At 43.6% G+C, this 19,624-nt stretch overlaps 1 protein-coding gene across 1 annotated transcript in view; it reads left to right on the top strand.

The window, feature by feature from the left end:
* Nucleotides 1-19,131, top strand: part of EPM2A (EPM2A glucan phosphatase, laforin) — a 109,207-nt gene extending 90,076 nt beyond the window's left edge. Inside the window, exons 3-4 of the mRNA XM_061428228.1 lie at nt 7,719-7,960; nt 16,728-19,131. Coding sequence (XP_061284212.1) covers nt 7,719-7,960; nt 16,728-17,005 — 520 coding nt within the window. The 3' untranslated portion in view covers nt 17,006-19,131. The remainder of the gene's footprint in view (nt 1-7,718; nt 7,961-16,727) is intronic.
* Nucleotides 19,132-19,624: the final 493 nt, after the last annotated feature.

The raw sequence follows: 19,624 nt of genomic DNA, 5'->3' as shown, positions 1-19,624 counted from the left end.
TCATGGTGGCAATAGTCGAAACTGAAGTGAGTAGTTTTTTTCAATAATGGTACATCCTTGGAACTCCCCTGGTGGTCCAGGGCTGAGACTGTCCTCCCATTGCCAGGGGCCTGGATCCAAACTCTGCTCAGGAAACTAGATCCCACATGCCTCACAAAGGGTTTGCATGTCACAACTAAAGATCTTGCATGTCCCAACAACAAAAAAATAGATCCCACGTGCTGCAACTAGAGATCCTGCATTCCACATACTCTCTCACAACCGAGAGTTCCCATTACTCACTGTCTGTCCAGGAATCATTTGTCATCTTGAAACTAGTGTTGGAGAAAGTAAGAGCTTCACTTTACTGGTCCATGTGTAGAGCTAAACAAGTCCATGTCCTCTGGTCTCCATGATCTTTATTGCTACCAAAAGGTATTGAGATTTATATACTCAGCTCCTCCTGAACATTTATTGGGATCTTCGGAGAAAGCAATGGCACCCCACTCCAGTACTCTTGCCTGGAAAATCCCATGGGCGGAGGAGCCTGGTAGGCTGCAGTCCATGGGGTCACTAAGAGTCGGACGTGACTCAGCGACTTAACTTTCACTTTTCACTTTCATGCATTGGAGAAGGAAATGGCAACCCACTCCAGTGTTCTTGCCTGGAGAATCCCAGGGACGGAGGAGCCTGGTGGGCTGCTGTCTATGGGGTCACACAGAGTTGGACACGACTAAAGTAACTTAGCTTAGCTTAGCTTAGCTCTAGCTAATGGTTCTGGAATCTAGCTGCATGTATTATGCATGTAATATGGTTAATTTCTAAAAAAATAAGATAAAAATCAATTCACAGAATCTGAGACCTCACTTTGGAGCCACTTTGTGAGTATCTCTGGGATAGATCCTGGTAATAGTTTTTATAAAAGCACCACATGTGTCTTGAATGCAAAGCCACATCTGGGTTGACTGTCAATATCCATTTGGTACAGTGCTTTCTCTTTGACCTTTCCAAATAATCTATAGTGAAGATGCCAGAAATCTCTGATGTTATTCATGATTGATAGTGAGTTATTCATAAAATAGTTCTCTGGAAGTTTTATGATGTCATTTACAATATAAGTGCAAGCTATGATTTTTATTCTGTTATTGAGTCTTTGAAGTTTGGTATATCTTGCCATTAAAACTACCTTACAGAAGATTTTTTATTCCCTAAATCCCATATTTCAACAAATTGCTTCTCACCTTTAAAAAAAAAATCCTAATTTTATCATCTAAAGTATCTTTGACACCAAAAGGAGATTAAAACTGAGATGAGTAAAAATTGATTTTTAATGGTGTCAAATCATTCTCTTTTGAGTGGAGAAGTAAAAGTTTAATTACTATTTAGAAAGGACACACACGACTAGAGATGTATCACCTCCTATAAGAGACAACAAGCTGAAACAAGATGCATATCAAGGGCACATTAGCTGTCTGATTAAGCATATTCTGTGGTTCTGTGTGTTTCCAACAAGCCCAGTATTTTGTCTCCATATCCCATAGAATGGTTCTGTATAATTTACTTTACAACTTCAATTCTCTCTCCTTCAATATGCTGCTTGTTTTCAGAATTTATCTTTAGTTACCCACCTCCTAAGTTCAGGACATCTTACTTTAGAAAATCAGGAGTTATTTTATATTAATTTCTTAAATCTGTACTCTGACTCCTAGCATTTTTAGAGGACAAATTAATTATGCTATGTGAAAGTTGGAAATATCTGATATAGAAACTGGTGTTATTCATGTGTATCTGTCGGTGTGTATTGCAAGGGCTTATTTTCATTAGAAACTTGATGTGGGAAATATGTATGTTAAGGTTCCAACTTTGGGCCTCTTTATCTTTGATTTATTCTGAGTTTCTTAAGGTTACTGGTTAGTTTAAATACATTTGAAGACCAGGACTGAATGAGATGATAAAATAATGCTCTTTTTAAGCAACACAGTATGATCTATATAGTGAGTCTGGTTTAGGATTCTGATTTCTTATTTCATAGGCTCAAATGTCCTGATTTACCCTTTGTATATCTCTATGAACTCTTTGGTATTTATGCAATTGTTGCATGCTAGCCACTTTTTTTTGGTATTTATTTCCTAGTGAATACTAAATGCTCCTACTCAAAGAGTACAGTATTTAACAGAACTCCAGGTAACATTAGGAATTTAGCTTGGCTGTCATGAATATTCATTCTAATATGTAATTAGTTCACTTCAAGATTCTGCCAGTAACAGTACATGATTGTTCAGAAGGCTGTATTACTGAGCTGTCCACTTGCTTCTTTTCCAGTTGAGTGTACATATGTATGCTCAGTTAAACCCCAAAGAATAGGTATGGCGGCCCAACACTATTACCTGCTTTGGCACCCAGCAGATTGCTGCGGGAGGAGTCTTTATGAGATACTTTGAAAGAAAGGAGGGAATGTCCAGATAGAGGAAGGTTCCAACTCTCATTACAACAGCCAGAGAGAAGAGGCAGTGACCCATAGGTGTGACATTTCCATTCCTGCAAAGACTGACTACTCAACTCACACAGTCCTGGTCAAGCATAGCTCTGGGTACGCTAAATGTGTCCCTGCTGGTGGTCTTTCTCTCAGCCCATTGGGCCCAATGGAGTGTCTGAGAATTCTTTGGAGTCAGTGATAAAGTAAAAAAACCTCTGCATCCTATGCCCCTCTTCACATGGGGTTCCCTGGTGGCTCAGACTGTAAAGAATCTGCCTGCAGTGCATGAGACCTGGGTTCGATCCCTGGGATTGGAAATTCCTCTGGAGAAGGGTGACAGAAGCAAGGTCTGATGCTGTAAAAAGCAATATTGCATAGGAACCTGGAATGTTAGGTCCATGAATCAAGGCAAATTGAAAGTGGTCAAACAGGAGATGGCAAGAGTGAACATCGACATTCTAGGAATCAGTGAACTAAGATGGACTGGAATGGGTGAATTTAACTCAGATGACCATTCTATCTACTACTGTGGTCAGGAATCCCTTAGAAGAAATGGAGTAGCCATCATAGTCAACAAAAGAGTCCAAAATGCAGTTCTTGGATGCAATCTCAAAAACGACAGAATGATCTCTGTTCATTTCCAAGGCAAACCATTCAATATCACAGTAATCCAAGTCTATGCCCCGACCAGTAACGCTGAAAGGCTGAAGTTGAATGGTTCTATGAAGACCTAGAAAACCCTCCAGAACTAACACCCAAAAAAGATGTCCTTTTTATTATAGGGGACTGGAATGCAAAAGTAGGAAGTCAAGAAATACTTAAAGTAACAGGAAAATTTGGCCTTGGAGTACAGAATGAAGCAGGGCAAAGGCTAATAGAGTTTTGCCAAGAGAATGCACTGGTCAGAGCAAACACCCTCTTCTGATAACACAAGAGAAGACTTTACACATGGATATCACCAGATGGGCAACACCGAAATCAGATTGATTATATTCTTTGCAGCCAAAGATGGAGAAGCTCTATACAGTCAGCAAAAACAAGGCCAGGAGCTGACTGTGGCTCAGATCATGAACTCCTTATAGCCAAATTCAGACTGAAATTGAAGAAAGTGGGGAAAACCACTAGACCATTCAGGTATGACCTAAATCAAATCCCTTATGACTATACAATGGAAGAGAGAAATAGATTTAAGAGTCTAGATCTGATAGAGTGCCTGATGAATTATGGGCAGAGGTTTGTGACATTGTACAGGAGACAGGGATCAAGATCATCGTCAAGAAAAAGAAATGCAAAAAAGCAAAATGGCTGTCTGAGGAGGCCTTACGAATAGCTGTGAAAAGAAGAGAAGCAAAAAGCAAAGGAGAAGAGGAACGATATAAGCATTCGAATGCAGAGTTCCAAAAAATAGCAAGGAGAGATAAGAAAGCCTTCCTCAGTGATCAATGCAAAGAAATAGAGGAAGACAATAGAATGGGAAAGACTAGAGATCTCTTCAGGAAAATTAGAGATACCAAGGGAACATTTCATGCAAAGATGGGCTCAATAAAGGACAGAAATGGTATGGACCTAACAGAGCAGAAGATATTAAGAAGAGGTGGCAAGAATACACAGAAGAATTATACAAAAAAGGTTTTCATGACCCAGATAATCACGATGGTGTGATCACTCACCTAGAGCCAGACATCTTGGAATGTGAAGTCAAGTCGTCATCACTACACAAGTAGTCATCACTACGAACAAAGCTAGTGGAGGTGACGAGATTCCAGTTGAACTATTTCAAATCCTGAAAGATGATGCTGTGAAAGTGCTGCACTCAATATGCCAACAAATTTGGAAAACTCAGCAGTGGCCACAAGACTGAAAAAGGTCAGTTTTCATTCCAATCCCAAAGAAAGCCAATGCCAAAGAATGCTCAAACTACCGCACAATTGCACTCATCTCACCCACTAGTAAAGTAATGCTCAAAATTCTCCAAGCCAGGCTTCAGCAATACATTAACCATGAACTTCCAGATGTTCAAGCTGGTTTTAGAAAAGGCAGAGGAGCCAGAGATGAAATTGCCAACATCTGCTGGATCATTGAAAAAACAAGAGAGTTCCAGAAAAACATCTATTTCTGCTTTATTGATTATGCCAAAGCCTTTGACAGTGTAGATCACAATAAACTGGATAATTCTGAAAGAGATGGGAATACCAGACTATCTGACCTACCTCTTGAAAAACCTGTATGCAGGTCAGGAAGCAACAGTTAGAACTGGACATGGAACAACAAACTGGTTCCAAATAGGAAAAGGAGTCCATCAAGGCTGTATATTGTCACCCTGCTTATTTAACTTCTATGCAGAGTACATCATGAGAAACACTGGGCTGGAAGAAGCACAAGCTGGAATCAAGATTGCCTGGAGAAATATCAGTAACCTCAGATATGCAGATGACACCACCGTTATGGCAGAAAGTGAAGAACTAAAGAGCCTCTTGATGAAAGTGAAAGAAGAGAGTGAAAAGGTTGGCTTAAAGTTCAACATTCAGAAAACGAAGATCATGGCATCCGGTCCCATCAGTTCATGGCAAATAGATGGGGAAACAGTGGAAACAGTGGCTGACTTTATTTTGGGGGGCTCTAAAATCACTGCGGATGGTGATTGCAGCCATGAAATTAAAAGACGCTTACTCCTTGGAAGGAAAGTTATGACCAACCTAAACAGCATATTCGAAGGCAATGGCACCCCACTCCAGTACTCTTACCTGGAAAATCCCATGGACAGAGGAGCCTGGTAGGCGGCAGTCCATGGAGTCGCACAGAGTCGGACACGACTGAGCGACTTCACTTTCACTTTTCACTTTTCACTTTCATGCATTGGAGAAGGAAATGGCAACCCACTCCAGTGTTCTTGCCTGGAGAATCCCAGGGACAGGGAAGCCTGGTGGGCTGCTGTCTATGGGGTCACACAGAGTCGGACACGACTAAAGTGACTTAGCAGACAGCATATTAAAAAGCAGAGAGATTACTTTGTCAACAAAGGTCTGTCTAGTTAAGGCTATGGTTTCTCCAGTAGTCATGTATGGATGTGAGAGTTGGACTATAAAGAGGGCTGGGCACAGAAGAATTGATACTTTTGAACTGTGGTGTTGGAGAAGACTCTTGAGAGTCCCTTGGACTGCAAGGAGATCCAACCAGTCCATCCTAAGGGAAATTGGTCCTGGGTGTTTATTGGAAGGACTGATTTAAAGTTGAAACTGCAGTATTTTGGCCACCTGATGTGAAGAGCTGACTCATTTGAAAAGAACCTGATGTTGGGAAAGATTGAAGGCAAGAGGAGAAGGGAACGGCAGAGGATGAGATGGTTAGATGGCATCACTGACTCAGTGGACATGAGTTTGAGTGAACTCCGGGAGTTGGTGATGGACAGGGAGGCCTGTCGCGCTGCGTTTCATGGGGTCGCAAAGAGTCAGACACGACTGAACGACTGAACTGAACTGAACTGAACTGGAGAAGGGAATGGCTACCCACTCCAGTATTCTTGCCTGGAAAATTCCATGGACAGAAGAGGCTAGTGGGCTATAGTCCACGGGTTGCAAAGAGTTCGACATGACTGAGCAACTAACATTTTCACTTTTCCCCTCTTCAGGGCACCATGAAGTCTTTTCTGGGTTTCCAATGTTTCTCTTTGTTTAAAATTTTATCCTTTTATTTTTTCCATAATAATCTTCAATATCCACAAGGAAATTCCTGCCCCCAGACGGCATCAGATTCCACAGGTTAATTGTTTAGTCCTATAAGACACCTGCCATGCCCTCAACCTGCCCTCAGAGGTCAGTTGCAAGCCCAGGTTTGTTACCTGTGTTTCTGACTGACTGGCTACACACTAGGGATTCCCCATACCCCTCCTTAGACTTGCATTTGATTAATTTTCTACAGCAGGTCACAGAACTCAAAGAAACACTTTACTTACTAGATCACCAGTTCATTATAAAAGGATGTAACTCAGGAACAGTCAGATATCAGAGATGCCTAGGGGAAGGCATGGGAAAGGAGCAGAGCTTCCATGTCCTCTGCTCTCCCATTATCCTGTATTCACCAACCTGGAGGCTCCCCAAACTTTGCTGTTCGAGGTTTTATGGAGGCTTCATTTCATAGGCCTCGTTAATGAAATCACTGGCCAAAGATGACTGATTCAATCTCCAGTCCCTCTCCCTTCCCAGGAGATCAGGGGGTGGGATGAAAATTCCAACCTTCTAATCACAAGGTTGGTAACCCTGGCAACCAGTCCCACCCTTAGCTGCATTTCAAAAATTACCTCATTAAGAAAAGACACCTTTATGGCTGTCATCACTTAGGAAATTTCAATGGATTTAGGAACTCTGTGTCAGATATGGGGATGAAGAACAAATATATATTTCTTATAATAAATCACAGCATCACAGCATGTCTACTTATTTGTTGCTATTGTTTTTATAATGTCCTCTAATAAAATTTTATAGTTTTTTCTGGATTAAAGACATTCCTAGGTATTTTATAATTTTGTCATTATTTTTGAATAAGACTTCCCCTCCTCCTCCCAATCTATTTCTACCTGGTTATTAGTAGCACAGAGGATGGTTATTTGATTTTTGTGTATTTTCCTTCATCCAGATAATTTAATCTTAATACTTTTAATATTGTTCATAGCTCTTATAGTTGAATCTTTTTTGACAGAGAGATATTTCTTCTTCTACATTATAGCTTTAGATGAAGCATATAGAATAATGTTGAATACTAATGGAAATAATCCTTACTTTGATTTTATTTAAAAGAAGATTGTTATTAGTTTCTCTTAATCTCATACTATTTGAAATTTTTATACAGAGCTTTAAACAGGAATGATTACTGAATTCTAGCACATATTTTCCAGAATTTATGATATAGTCATAGGAATTTTGCCCTTAATTTGTTAGTACTTTGAAATATGTTGATGGATTTCCTAATATTGAACCACATATACATTCATGGAATAAGTATACCATGGTGGACTTATTTTAATATATTGCTAGATTTGATTTCCTGATGCCTATACCCTGACCTTCTAGTTAATTGAATTATTTGTTTCCCTCAAAACACCACCACCAGTATTTTTGTCTTTTAATAATAATATTGGTTCTCATGTTCTTAATACAGCTTTTCCTGTGCCCAGTGTTAAAGGTTAATTGCATTTTAATACTGCGTGTTTTATGCAGCTGCTATAACACCAAAAATAGTTATAGTTGACTCCATGTATTCTTCTTAGGATTCTACCAAATATCTGGCTGGGTAGCTGCCCTCGCCAAGTGGAACACGTAACCATCAAACTGAAGCATGAACTAGGGGTTACAGCTGTAATGAATTTCCAGACGGAATGGGATATTGTACAGAATTCCTCAGGCTGTAACCGCTACCCAGAACCCATGACACCAGACACTATGATTAAGCTGTATAAGGAGGAAGGCTTGGCCTACATCTGGATGCCCACACCAGATATGAGCACTGAAGGTGAGTGTCCGAGGGAGCTTGTTGGATGTATTTCAGAGAAGCCCCTGTTGGTTTTTGCCTGTCTGTCTGTCTGCCTATCTACCTACCTACCTGTCTATAACTGAAAACCTATATGTGAATGATAGATATGGAAAAATATAAGGTTTGGGGGTTAATATATTATATATATATGTATATGGTATAGATAAGATATATATATCTTTTGACACCTTGGCTAAGATTCTGTTTCACATTGGTTCTTTTAATTTATTTATTCATCAAACATATTTATTGTGTATCTACTATGTGTGTGGGGCCCTAGGCTGGTGGCTGGGCATTCAAAGGTGAAGAAAAGCAGGCACAGCTCCTGTCCTCATGAAGCTACAGTCCAATAGGAAAGATAAGCAGTAATCAAATGGCTGCAAATAGAAATGTAAAGCTCTGGTCAGTTTTCTGATTAGAAAGTTACATAGCTGCTGCAATGAGAGCACGCACAGGCAAATCAGACCTAGGAAGAAGGGCCAGGGAGGGTCTTCTTGGGTGTGCTTGAGCTGAGATCCAAAGTGGGAGTTGGGCACAAGTGAGGTGGGCAGAGGCTTCCAGACAGAGGGAGTAGCTTGGAAAGAGTCCTCCTTGCAGGAGAGCACATAGTGTTGTAGGAACTGAAAGATGAGCAGTGTGGCTGCCAGTCTGGGAAGCAGGGAATAGAGTCCTGCACGACTTGGGACACAAAGAAAACTTGAGACTCTATCCTTATGCAGTGAGAAGCAGTTGAAAGGGAGGGCGGCTGAGAGATGCCAAGATAACCTTTCTCCCCGCCACCCCCCAAAAGTGCCCTTTGATTGCAGTTTGGAGTACGTGGGGCTGGGCCCACAGCGGGTCTGGGGAGGCCAGTTAGGAGTTACTGCAGCAGTTACGGTGAGAGGTAAGGAGAGAGAACCGCAGCTCGGGGCAGGGTGGGGCTAGTGATGCTTCCATTTACTGCACAAACACCGGCTGAGCCTGTCTCCTGAAGAGGGAGTTAGGGTGTGACCCGGGTGCTGCCAAGAATCAGAGACAAATAAGGAACGGTTTGATCTCGTGGTAAGAGGCAGTAAGGCAAGTTCAAAGCTAATTAAAGTGCAAAGAAGAAGGTAATGAGGATGAGTCACGCGGGCTAGGAGGCTTATGGTGAGGGAGGAGAATTTCTGCAGAGAAGCAGAGGGAGGCCATGTGAGTGTCCTGGGATTTGAGGTGGGTGTGGTAGGTCAACGTAGAGGGAGAAAGGGCATGCCGGGTGGGAGAAACAACCAAGGCACAGAGGCGTGAGGTTTTAGAGGAATAATCTGTATTTCAGCCTGGTTGGGGAATAGGGTTCTTGAAGGAAAGGAGTGGAGATCTCTGAATCCAAGGGAACAAGCTACTCGAATAATATCAATCAGAGGCCAGCAGAGGGCAGCAGAGAGCTATGGACTAGCGCAGAATGAGGGCGTTACAGTTCAGTTCAGTCTGCGACCCCATGGACTGCAGCACGCCAGGCCTCCCTGTCCATTACCCACTCCGGAAGCTTGCTCAAACGCATGTCCATCGAGTCGGTGATGCCATCCAACCATCTCATCCTCTGTCGTCCCCTTCTCCTCCTGTCTTCAACCTTTTCCAGCATCAGGGTCTTTTCCAATGAGTCAGCTCTTCGCATCAGGTGGCCAAAGTATTGGAGTTTCAGCTTCAGCATCAGTCCTTCTGAGGGCATTTGGTGAACTGCTGTTCTGGAGGAAAGAAGGAAGACAGTGATGCCCAGCAAGAGAAAGTTTCTATCATCAGTCGTCTTCCCCGCAAAATGCATTATGTATCAAACTCTGGTTTGAACAATTTCGAACGTTAACTCATTTAATTCTCATGACAAGAGTCCAGGCGGGTGTTATCTCCATTTTGCTGAGAAAGAGAATGAGGGACACAAAAGTTAAGTAACCTGGCTGGTGTCATACCGGAGAGACACAGCCTGGATTTCAGCACACGCAGTCAGACTCAGAATACTGCGCTTGCCACCGTGCAATGAAGCTTCTCTACATGCTCATATGGACTCTTCATGCACTTTATACAGACCACCACCCACATTTTTAACCTGCCATGTTCATCATCAGCTGGATTTAGACAAAAACATGAGTTTCTTGGTCTTCCCTGGTGGCTCAAAAGGTAAAGGATCCACCTCTAATGTGGGAGACCTGGGTTCGATTCTTTGGTTGGGAAGATTCCTTGGAGAAGGGGACGGCTACCCACTCCAGTATTCTGGCCTGGAGAATTCCATGGACTGAGGATCCTGGCAGGCTACAGTCCACGGAGTTGCAAAGAGTCGGACACAACAGAGCAACCTTCACTTTCACTTCGTGAGTTTTTAGGGAGATAGCTTGTCTCCCCAGTCAATACTCCAAGATGTAGGTGGGGACCGGGGGACTCTGACAGTCTTAGGACCTTGGCCATCTTGACTCTTTATGAATATTTATGGTCCTGCTGGCCAGGCCAGGCCCCTCAGTGGGTCTGTCTGAACTGAACTATCATTGGGGATGAGGAATTATTTTTCTTTCTGAAGGTTTGGTTGGTTGGTTACTCTTCTTGGTAATGAATGCTGATCCAAAGAAGCTTGATTTAGCTTCTAGAGCTCCATCTTTTTTCAAGGAATTAAAAAAACCCGAAACATTATTTGCACAGAAAAGCACGGTGAGCCTGGGTCGTATTCGCCCTGTCCAGTTTGCTTCTCTGGCTTCAAAACTGAGAAGGTTGCTAGGATAGTGTGCCCATGGCTTCCAGGGAGGGTTTTGATTTTCACTTCTTTGGCTGTGATCTTCTAGCTTTGTTATCCCATTGGAATAGGATGTGAGACTAGGCTCAGAGAAGCTGAGATAAATATGGCCTGCCCTACCCCATGCACTGATTACCCCAAAACCCTGCTAACTGGTAGGCAATTTGCTTGATAGTTTGGGAATATGCAGAAGCCTGAGGGAAAATGCTACCCCCAAGGAACCACTGTATTTGTGTTAAAATCTCCTGGGGGTCATGGATCACCAGGACCCACGCATACAGTGGACTGTCTTTCACACTGAGGCAGTTTAGAAACAAGAGAAATGGCAGCAAAGTGAAAGCTCCCACTTGAAAAAGGCCAAAACCCAAGAGTAAAGAGTTTCTTTGGTTCAGCAAAACCTGGAGGAGTAATCAAAGGGTTAACAACCACTCCTGAATTACAGAGGAATTTTTGACCAATAGATCAATCTCCATGGCTCACAACATTAGCACAATGAACACATAGATTAATTCAGCTGAATATTTTTAGAACTCTAGAGAAAGATCCATCTGGAAGTGTTTTGAGCCACAGCATAACGCTGTCAGATAAAGTCTGAGAAGGAAGACAGTTTGTTAGGCCTGACTGTCACCACTGGTTGTCACAGACCTGTTATAATCAATTGTGCCATCGATTCTCACTCTTGTACTTTTTGTCATGCAGAAGGGTTGGGATTGTTTAGGTTTTTGTTCTCTTCTTTAAAAAAAAAAATTTTTTTTTTTTGGTTTGTGTCTTTCACCTGAGAAACGAAAAGCTCCCACATGTAGCACTCACCTGAACACATAAAATCTGTTCACTAGAAGTAAGTTATCCTTCACACAGGAAGTACTCAGACTGTGTTTTGACCTCTGTCAGCACAGTGCCATTTATAACAAACGGTCTAGCCTGCCTCCCAAATGGGTTAATATGCTCTCCAGAGTCCTTGGCCACCCCTTTGTTGCCATGGTCTGAGTGTTCTCTGACTCAACACACTAAATGCAGTGTTGCCGTGAGGCAAAGACACTGACCTTGGAGCCACGGCACCTGGGCTTGAGCCTCATCACCCTGGAGCAGCTGTGTGATACGGGCAGACTTGGGAAATGGGGAGTAATAATATCTGCCTTACAGGATTATAGCAGTAGAATAAGATAATTGATATGGAAGAGCTTTGAAAATTCCAAAGTTGGGGCCATATTATCAGTGCCAGTTCTTCCGTTTCTATTAAAGGGTGTTATAGATAACAGGGACCTTATCTATATTAAAGAAAAGAAGATGCACTCAAATAAAATTGTAATATATTCAGCATTAATCTGCCTCTGGATTAAGATAGGAAAGACACGTGTGTGTGTGTTGGAAAGGCTGAAACTTGTGCCAGGAACAATTTCTTTCAGGGTCAGCCTTAGGTCAACCTCAGATATCTTCAGGGACCCCGAAAAGCCATTCCAGAGTTGGATTAACTTGGAGGAGATGTGGACCAGAAATTAGATAAGAAGGGTCTTGGACTGTCTCAGATCAAATCAGTATTAATGGTTTTGTTTTAGTTAAAGTCACGTATTCAGTGAATGTTTATTGAGCATCTATGGGGAGTCAAGGCCTGTTTTAAATTCCAAAGTGAAATCACGGAAGGTGGAGTGTTTTGCTGGACCTGCACTGGCTTTAAAATTTTCAACCTACTTGCCAACATTTAAAATTTGGAATATTTTACATTAAAAAAAAGAATCAGTGGTTCTCTCTTGCTTTGGGGGTATTGTTATTTTTAAAAATGGAAGCACTTTATTGAATTAAATTCCATCTGGAGGCTAAACATACGAAACATTCAAGTTAGGGGCTCTGGTTGACGCTGGCTTTATTGTGTGAGCCCAGATCCTGGGCACCCTCGTGTGATTCCTTGGTGGGTTATGTATAAGAAATGGAATATTTCCTGCCATATCAGTAAACAAGGATGTCAAGTCATCAGTGATTCCAGCCCTCTGATGTGAGCTTGTGAGGTCAAAGGGCACTGAGGAAGAAGAATACCCATAATCCAGAGCACTCAGACTGCAGTCAGTCCCTATGGTTGAGCCCATAGGAGCTCAGGATGTGAAGAGCACAGGATACTGGCCCCAGAATAGCTCAGATGTATATGAAAGGAATGGTTCCAGTGAGCTCAGACTCTTGCATTTTCCCCTACATAGAAAAGATACATTCCTTAACTGGGGACATCTGGTTTCCTTTACTTAACAATAATGTTTTGATGTTCAAACTCCCTGCCCTTTGTTGTAAAACTTCGATATAACCTGGCAAATCCCCTCACCTCCTTGGAGCAGTTCTCTCAGGGTGACTTGAGATGCTGTCTCCTGGGCTTGAAGTCCTAAAACTTCCCATCAAATAAAACACAACTCCCAACTTTTAGGTTGTGATTATTTTTTCAAGATGACGTGTATTTGCTCAGGCTCCCTAGAATCGGTTTTCAAGCAAGAAGACAAGCACTTGTAGGGCACAGACAGCCATCTGGGTAGGGACAGAGATGCTGAGTCCCAGGGAGGGTGTCACTGTCCCATTGGGGTGACAGCTGCAGCATGACTAGGGAAGTGGGGGACAGGGGCTCACTGGGGCTTCACATTGACTGCATGGGGGCCAGCAAGCCAACCATGGACCAGCTAGGTTAGGGAAGACAGTAGTACAGAGGTTAAAAGCAGAGACTTCAGAATTTGGACGGCCGGGTTGGAGTGGCCGTTAAGGAATAACCTTGCACAAATTTCTGATATGACTGAGGGTGACATCAGTGCCAGGCTCACATTTGTTTAGAGGCGGCTGTAAAGGAGCCATTGCACACAGAGCTTAGAACAGTGCTGAGCAGATAGAAAGAGCTCAGTACATGTTCACTGTCATCAATCAAAGTGAAGTGAAATGAAAGTCATTCAGTTGTGTCCAACTCTTTGCGACCCCATGAACTGTAGCCCACCAGGTTCCTTTGCCCATGAAATTCTCCAAGCAAGAATACTGGAGTGGGTAGCCCTTCCCTTCTCCTGGGAATCTTTCCAACCCAGGAACTGAGTCTCCCGCATTACAGGCTGATTATTTACCATCTGAGCCACCAATCAAAGCAGAGTCAAAATAAAGGAGGGCTCCAGCTGAGGCCAGGCTGAGATGGGTGGGCATCCTAGATAGGCTGGTGCCCCTTTTTATTCTTTCTTCATGTTATTTAAATAAGTGTTCAGCAGTTCTTAAGTGGGACGGCTGAGTGATTCTAGAAGACCTCTAGTGGGTGAGACCTGTGTTTAAACTGGGAGCCTTCTGGAGTTTCCGAGTGGCAGCTGACATTTACATTCCAGGATTATGTGTCTGAGCTCACTGAACCTTAAACTAACACAAATCCTTTCTCAACTTCTAAAATACCTGTTGAAGAATCTTTTACAGATAAAAAGGAAAGGGGGAAATACTAGGTCATTTTGGCCACTTGGTGTAGATCCTTCCTTGGGGTACTTCTGGCCAGAGAGAAGGTCAAGGGAGGGGATTCTGATGAGTCCATGTAGACCTGGCCAGGGCAGGCTGGTCCTGATGCTACAGAAGCTGAGCATTAACTCTGGGTCTCTGACTCCAGCAGCTCCTCCTGCCAATGGCCACTGTGGTCTACTTGTGTATTGGGCATTTACTGAAAACTCCCATTAAAAATGTTTCTGTTAATTCCCTGGCAATGAACATGGAAACTGGAGAGGCAACTGTAATGGGGAACTTGAGAAGTGATGCCAGCTGTGCCAGGAGCAGAAAGAGCCCAAGCTTCCTGGATCCATCACTGGAAGTTCCCTTCCTGACCAACAATCCTTAAACTTCTAACAACCCACCCCCCCGCACCCCCCTCCTCCATGGAAGAGAAGTTCTGCATTGGAACAGGCCTCCCAGTTACCAGCAGGGTCGCTCACACAGACCTTGGAGGTTTTGCCTCATCTGATTTTCCAAGTCAAATAGTGGACCAAATACACAGCCCTCTCCGAGACACCCAGCAGGACCGCTCTCTGATGCATGTGGAGTCTCACAGCTTGTTTCATCGCCGGTGTTTCTTCGCTGCCTCTAGGAGAGTGCTGTGAGTAACCCACTGTAAGGCAGGCGCCCAAGCTCTGTCCTCAGAGCACCCTGAACCAAGCACAGAGGCACAGATCAATTAAAGCTTATGGCACAGTTTGGACTCAGAAGTCAAGCAAGGCCTAGGGGCTAGTGTGACTTCAATTCAGATGCCCTCAGGGACTAGGCAGGGAACATGAAAGTGTGGCAACAGGCACTGGGGAGAGATGGAGCTGCAGGAACTGTGAAGTGTGCTCTGCTTAAATCACTCCTGTTAAAACTATCTCTAAACTGCCATGTGGGGCCTTTCAATTCCTTAGTCAGAGGGAGTAACAGAACGCCAGGAGCTACTAAAATCCTTTTTGGCTTCCATATAGATGTCTGACTTTGATACCATAGCAGGGTGGGCCTAAAGCTAAGGCCCCTCCTGTCACAGTAGAGTGGTCACTGGGAAGGTCTTCAGGCCACAGGGGGGGTTTTGGTAACTCTCTCCTTCTAAGGTGCTAATGCCTGATTGCAGTGTGTTGTGTTGGCCCCTTCAAGGCACTTGCATTTAAAAAAAAAGGACATCTAAGGAAAGTTTAAACTTACCTAAGCAGCTTCATGGGAGAATTCTAGGCCTCAGTGAGGGAAGGGCATTTCCCACCTCTGCAGTGATCCAGTGGGATGGTAAGCGTGAAGGCTGGACAGGCCTTCTCTGTGGCCCTCGAAAGATCCCCCGCTGGGCTGTGGTGTCTCCGTGTGGGTGAGGACAGAGAGCCGCTGGAGGATGTGAGGTCATAGCACATAGTTTTCACCCAAGTCTCTGTATAGTTTCCCTCTTCCACCCATTCTTGAAGTAATTTACAATGACCATCCTCCACCTTCCAAAAATAATCCACCAGATTCATTTTGCTCTGAGAAGCTGAGAGCAGAAGAAACTCTAGGCAACTAAGAGTTTGCTGGCTTTAGGGGGCTCTCTGTGCCTAGGATGATAGAGAGGGCGTGGGTCCAGCAGGCCTCAGCAGAGCATTGTATATCCTGTTTCAGTGTGCTGAGGGGAAGACACTGGACATCCAATCATCAGGACAGGAGCCACAGGGCAGCAACACCTATAATCATAATTGCCTAGTAAAGGGAAACTGAATCAGTGTTAATACACACTGTGATCTGATGGCGGTGGTAGTTTAGACACGAAGTCGTGTCCGACTCTTTGTGACCCCATGGACTGTAGCCCACCAGGCTCCTCTGTCCATGGGAATTGCCAGGCAAGAATGCTAGAATGGGTTGTCATTCCCTTCTCCAAGGGATCTTCCTGACCCAGGGATCGAAGCCAGGTCTCCTGTGTTGCAGGCGGATTCTTTACTGCTGAGCTACCAGGGAAGCCCCAATGCACACTGTTATCTTGAGGGGATACATAAATGCCTGGCTACCCCTCGTGTATCAATTAACAAGTTAGCCGTTCCCCTGGACAAATCAAAATTGGCTTTTGTCTGATGAGGCAGATGGACTCCTTTAACCAAAAGGGACTAATTCTGCTTGCATTTACCTGGAAGATCCTATTGGATTAAAGGAAATTCAAGTGATAGGACCTGTGAGCTTCTCTTTAAAATCCTTTAAACCTCTGCCCAGACCCCTCTGATAGACGAAAGGACCCATGCTTCTGAGGCTAGGCTCTAGTGAACTTCCCTTTGAAGGGAGGTTTGCACGGATGCAGGCTCACTCAAAAGAGCAGCAAAATCCAGTGACAATTCAGATCTGACTTATTGCCTCCCGGCTGCTCTTTCCACTTTATGATGAGCAGGTTCTGCTATCATCTCACCTTTTCCTTCTACACAAAGGAGGGAAGCAAGCTCCGCCATGCCCGCCTCTCCCGCCGAAACGCCGCGATTTCTGGGGTGCGCCGCAGGAGTGACTACTAGGGGCGGCCGGGGTGGTTCCGGTCTCACCGGTCTGTGCTGTGCTCTCTCAACGCAGGCCGCGTCCAGATGCTGCCGCAGGCGGTGTGCCTCCTGCACGCGCTGCTGGAGAAGGGACACACGGTGTACGTGCACTGCAACGCCGGCGTGGGGCGCTCCACCGCCGCCGTGTGCGGCTGGCTGCAGTACGTGCTGGGCTGGAGCCGCAGGAAAGTGCAGTATTTCCTCGTGGCCAAGAGACCGGCGGTGTACATTGACGAAGAAGCCCTGGCCCGCGCAGAAGAAGACTTTTATCAGAAATTCGGGAAGATTCGATCTTCCGTGTGCGGTGTGTAGGGTGATGATGGATCCGCCTCCCTCCTTCCGAGTTTCCTTAGGAAGCCTGGAGTGATGCTAGTTATTGACCTAAAAGCCAAGATTCTTCCTCGACTGGAAAGACGGGTCCTGCCACCCCTACTCCCCCCACCCCCCAATCCCGACCCGCCTTCTTTAGTCTGGGGCTGACTTTGGGCTCTGCTTTGGTTGAACTGGATGTTCTTTGAAATATTTTGCAAAGGGTGCTGTGACTGATCCTGAGAAAAATCCAGGAGCAGTTGGGCTGTGCAGCGCGCTTCCAGCATCAGACGGAAAGGGAACGGGCTCAGGTCTGTGCCGGCGGGCAGATGGCACCTGCTGCACGGTCAGTGCTTTGCTGTCCTGTGGACGCACCACTGCTTTGGCTTGTTGCCTTGTGACTCGGCAGGCGGAAGAAAAGTTCGGGAGTTACCTAGATGTTACACACACACACACACACACACACCCCTTTTCTGCTGAACTGAAATGGAATTATAAAGTAAGAATTGGTCAGTTGGCCAAAGAAGAGAATAGAGTGGGTGAGAGCCTGGACTATGATAAAGGGAGAGCCCCATATGGCCCAAAACGATGACTTTCTAGCTTTTTTTTTTTTTTTTTTTTGCATCCTACTTTAGAGTTGTTAGAACGTGTTCCAAAGCCTCACCTTCCTTCTGTATGCACAACCCAGTGTGATGACCTCAGTAACCTTACTATCTTTATGTGTTTTAGCTGAGGCTCTGTGCGCAGAGCTAGGGTGCCCGCGTCTCAAGGCTGGTCAGGGATGAGCTGGAGTTTATCACTCAGGTTATTTGACTCAGTGTTGTGAAAAGCACAACACCTGTGGTGTTGCCAGCACACTTTGGTGAGTTCAGTCTCTCCCAGTGGAAGGTCAATTTGTCTGCAGCAGTTTCTACAGTGAGAAATGGAGCAGTGTTCTAACAGTCACCATAGAATTCAGGAAAGTTAGTTATCCTAATTTAAACCACAGTGGGCTATCTCTAGGCTGGAGTGGCCTGAGCCATACGTCGCTCACAAGAGGAGCTGTGTTCCCAGAAGAGCCCCAAGTGCCAAAGCCCATAGTTAATTGTTTCACAGATTAGGGGTGATCCTGGTTTACCCTCAGTTTAATGCAAAACAGTTACTGTACCTCCAGACAGTGCAATTCACTATCTGGGGCTCTATAAGAAATTCAAAGATTAATAAGATTTTGCCTTCAAAAAGCTCATAGCCTAGAAGCATCCCTGTGTTCAATCAGGTGCACTGCAGGGTTGAACTGGCAATGATTGGCTGGTATGGGAAAGGGAAATAATTTTTATTGGGTGCCTCTTATGTGCTGGATGCTTTATGTGATCTTCATGGTACCCCATGTGGAAGGTTTTTATTATCTCTGTTATAGAGATGAGGAAACTAAGATTCACAGAGATGAAATCAACTGTCCTCAGTCATGTGGTGAATAAATAGATGAAATATGATAAGAGTTGTTTGACTCAGAGCCGTACTTTTTTCTGTTAACCTACAATGCTTATTTATTTTTCTGCTCCTTCTTTTCTTCCATAAATATTTATTGATAGTTGTGAGAGAGTCTGTTTTAGGAAGTATGGGAGCTAGAAGGACAAAAGGTGAGTTCCAGTGGAATGCAGAGGAGGGAGAGGTGTCCTGTAACTGGGACTCAGAGGAAATGGTGTTTCATTTGAGCAGAGAAGGCTAGACAGGACAAATGTATCCTGTGATTTTCAGAGTAAAATTTATAAGCTAAGATTATATAATGTGAAGACCATCTCTCTTGTTAAAAACAAGTAAAAATAACTACTGTGTTCAAGTAATCCATTTATAGTCAAAACGTGTTTGGTAAAATTTAATCTTAAAAATGGAATATTTCTAATTATATAAATGTGTGTGTGTGTGTGTGTATGTGAATTTCTTTAATGTCTAGGAAGTCCAGCTATGTAACTTCCACTATAGAAAGACATTTTTTTGGGTAGATTTTTCCCTGTTTTGTTTTGATAGACAAAATCAGTTTAGGGCTATTAAAAAATGTTTTGGAACAACTTCCCATCCTCGATGAATGGGATGTCCAATGTATTTAAAAATCACCTGGAACTTTTGCTAAATAAAAGCATTAAAAATGACTTCTGTGTACAGGATTTTTAAAATGTTTCTAACTTAGTCTGAAATCTCAAGGAACAAACTGTTTCCTTATTTGAAAAAGAGTCAGTTGGCTGAGCTAAATTGTTTCTTCCTTATCACTCACTTTCTCATTAGCTGATCAAAATGGGCAGTTACAGGACAAAAGAAAGTCATAGGTGAGGACACCACAAAGACGTGAAGATGGAAAGCTCAAGGGTGTGTCAGAGAAAATCAAAGTGATGTTGTTCCATCAGCTGCTTGTCACTGGCATTAACAAAACTTTTCAGTCACACATTTTTCAAAGAAAATCATAACATCTCACCCAGGGTAAAGAAGTGTCCAAATAAATTTATTTTCTCTTAGACTCGAAACATTTTCCTTTAATTATTTTGTGTGCTAATGTTAGGAAAAATTAAAAAAAGAAACACACTCTTTTGATTAACATTAAGGTACGGGTGAAAACTATTTGGTTTGACCATTTTAAGAAAAAATGTG

The sequence above is a fragment of the Bos javanicus genome, chromosome 9 (genome assembly GCF_032452875.1).
Source record: "Bos javanicus breed banteng chromosome 9, ARS-OSU_banteng_1.0, whole genome shotgun sequence".
Taxonomy (NCBI): Eukaryota; Metazoa; Chordata; class Mammalia; order Artiodactyla; family Bovidae; genus Bos; species Bos javanicus.
Note: the sequence above shows the minus strand (reverse complement) of the source record. Positions and strands in the feature narration are given on the sequence as shown.